At 36.0% G+C, this 3,175-nt stretch overlaps 1 protein-coding gene across 1 annotated transcript in view; it reads left to right on the top strand.

The window, feature by feature from the left end:
- Positions 1–558: 558 nt before the first annotated feature.
- The window catches only part of snx21 (sorting nexin family member 21), a 10,194-nt gene continuing 7,577 nt past the window's right edge, over positions 559–3,175 (top strand). The window contains exons 1-3 of the mRNA XM_016509147.1: positions 559–685; positions 1,480–1,765; positions 2,940–3,097. Coding sequence (XP_016364633.1) covers positions 1,498–1,765; positions 2,940–3,097 — 426 coding nt within the window. The 5' untranslated portion in view covers positions 559–685; positions 1,480–1,497. The remainder of the gene's footprint in view (positions 686–1,479; positions 1,766–2,939; positions 3,098–3,175) is intronic.

Below are 3,175 nucleotides of genomic sequence, written 5' to 3'. Positions count from 1 at the left end.
GTTGTTGTTTTTTTACCGCGTTTTGCTGATTTTCTTCCTCTGTGTTTGATGCGCTAACATGAGTTGCGTTTAGCGCCACCTGTCAGACTGGAGTGTAACTGAAAGAAATAAAGTAATCCAACCTGCGAATAGTTTCACAATTTTCCTGTACATTGCCAAATTACGTTTTTTTTTTCATTGCGATGAATCACTTAGGAGTAATTGACTTCCTGTTTTAAATACATTTTATTATAAAAAGCCGAAAAAGCCGCAGTTTTGACGTAATAAATATGTAGCTTTAATATATAGGTCACAGAATCATATGCACATGCTCTTAGTGAAATGTTACGTCATTTGTATGCCAGATAAATTATACAATAAAAAAACTTTTTATTGGAACAATTTCGTTTTAAACGATTTACATGATAAACTAAATAATTCTTAGTTAAAAGTTAAACACAAAGCCCAAACAAAAAAATGCACAAAATTATATATAAATATATTAAGAAGAAATATATTTTAAGAAAGCATTTAAAATGTTTTCTCCTGTCAATCAGTTGTCAAGCGAGTGTCCGCCCACTTCTAATGGTCAGTGATTAACTCCCATCCATGTTTACACCGCTCCGTCTCTTTATTTGCACATGAAAATAATTTATCCAGCAGCATGAAGAGCTGATCAGATTTGGTTTAGAGGTCTGTAACTCGCGTAAGTGAAGATATCCATGTGTTTCATATGTTTCTTCATCCCTTTGGAGTTGAAATGTTAGGATTAGCCATAGTTAGCAAGAAAAGTTGGCTGAGTTAGCTCAAACTCTGCGCCTGCGTCTTTTTAGTGCTGCTTATCAGAGAGTTGATGGATTTAAGAGATGAATTTGTTTAATTATTGTCCATTTTCTTATATTTGAAATATTTGAAAGCGCTGCTGCTTCAGCTCGACGTTATTAGCAAGCACCTAGCAAAGCTAAAACTCCGAGACGCTCCCACTTTGATGGATGTTTTCAAAAGTTTCTTCATGTGTAAATAATGAATGATGATGACTATAGTTTGGTTATGGGAATTATTAGGAGAACTTCAAATTTGAGCATGAAATTTGCTGTATGTTAAGTGTTAATGAAACTGTGCATTATGTATGTGCTCTAAACTTTAGTGATAAATATTTGTTATGGCATCTGCTTTTACTCCGATTTCTTCCATGGAAATTGCAGAAATCCTATGCTGTTGTGAGGCAATTTTCACCAAACCCCTCGATAAATAATAAATATGTATGTGACGGATCAGTTTCGCTGCTCTCTCGTTTCACAACTCAATGAAAGTTCATGAGAGGTTTGAAGTTTCAGTGTTTCCATTACCGACTCACTCAGTAAGCTTGTTTGACACATTTGCTAATCAGTAGTTTTACCGGATCTGCCATAAGTAATGTCATGATTTGAACGCATATTGTTGTATTCGGGAATGCTTCTCAAGGTGGTGTTGGGATCATGTGTTTTTTGTGCTCTTCAGGGTTGGAGAAAAGCTGGGATGGCCTCTAAACTATTCGACAGACTTCGCCGTACACTGTTCAAAGAAGGGGAGCTTCCTTCGGAGACGGACGGTCACGGAGCAGATGACTTTCCAGAAAGTTCTGAGCTTGAGGACGACACAGACTGCGTGTCGGCCAGACTCGGAGGAACCCTGTGCTTTGAAGGTGAAGGGGTCCTGGACTCTGAGGATGCAGGAGACGCATCGGGGCCAGACAGCGACTCTGACTTCTTTGGAGAGTCCATAGATAATGCATGTAGCAGCACAGGTAGTCATCAATAACACGTGTTTTTTTTCAAAGCCGGAGTTGTAAGGTATATTCTATATAGATGAGTAGAATAGATGAATTTGAAGGTGAACTGAAGTCCAGGATTCACATTCAGAAGCTGTTAAAGGGATAGTTCACCCTAAAATGAAAATTCATTTACTCACCCATGTGTTGCTCCAAAAGTTATATTATTGTTCAAAAGTTTAGGATTTAATTCAGATTTTGTAATGTTTTTAAAGAAGCCTTTTATGCTTACCAAGACTGCATTTATTTGATTAAAAATACAGTAAAAACATAAATGTTGTGAAATATTGGTACAGTTTAAATAGCATTTTTTTGTGTTAATATGTTTTAATAAGTAATTTATTCCTGTGATGCAAAGCTGTATTTTCAGCATCATTGCTCCAGTCTTCAGTGTCACATGATCCTTCAGAAATCATTCTAATAGGCTGATTTCATGCTCAAGAAAGATTTATTATTATTATCATAAATGTGGAAATTATATAACTTTATTTTCAGGATTCTTTGATGAATAGAAAATTTAAAACGAAAAACAGCATTTATTTAAAATAGAAATCTTCTGTAACATCTTTACTGTCACTTTTGATCGGTTTAATGCTTCCCAGCTGCATAAAACGAATGTTTATACAATCTTACTGACTCCAAACTTTCAGCTTTACAGTAGTGTATGCTATTATTATTATTGATCGGAGCTGTCAAGCTCCAAAAAAAGACCAAAAAAACCCCACCATAAAATTAGTCCGTTTGACACATAGCAAATGTTCTGAAGTCATACGATAAGGAATAGATTCAAATTTGGGACATCATCTCAGCACTTGCAGTTCTTGAATCACTTTCTCCATTCTGTGCATTCAAATTGATGTGTGGCCAAACAATCTGGAAAGCAGTGTTTTTTGGTGTCAATTATGTAAAATCTGTCAGCTGTGGTCATTGTGAACTGCCATTGTATGGAAAAGAGTTCATATGGAAAAAATACTTCTTTTAAAAACAGCATGTGGTTTGGAACAAGCTCTTCCTTTAAGCGCACTCTGAACATGTTGGATATGGTTCTTGTGAATTTACAATAATGTGTTTGTAGGCAGATTTCACTTCTTCTTTTTTTTAGTTCACTTGATGCTTCACAGTTGCAGTTAATCTTGTCTTTGGTTTATAGAGACCAGCCCTATAGGGCCTTCCCCAAAAACCTCAAACATGATCACCAGACAACTACAAGAAAACTGGCAGAGCTCAAGAACTCGTTGCATTCCTGAAAAACTCATTTTTGAGGTGACTGATGCCAGTGTTGTCCATGAAACTAATTCCAAGTATGTGGTAAGTACACTAACCCCAACTGTGAACCATTTCAGTCAAGTTTCAAGAACCATTTTTCAGTCGGCCAGTTTTTTTTTT

This window comes from Sinocyclocheilus rhinocerous, unplaced genomic scaffold (assembly GCF_001515625.1).
Source record: "Sinocyclocheilus rhinocerous isolate Xijiao unplaced genomic scaffold, SAMN03320098_v1.1 scaffold263, whole genome shotgun sequence".
NCBI classification, from domain to species: domain Eukaryota; kingdom Metazoa; phylum Chordata; class Actinopteri; order Cypriniformes; family Cyprinidae; genus Sinocyclocheilus; species Sinocyclocheilus rhinocerous.
This window is presented reverse-complemented; position numbering and strand designations above follow the sequence as displayed.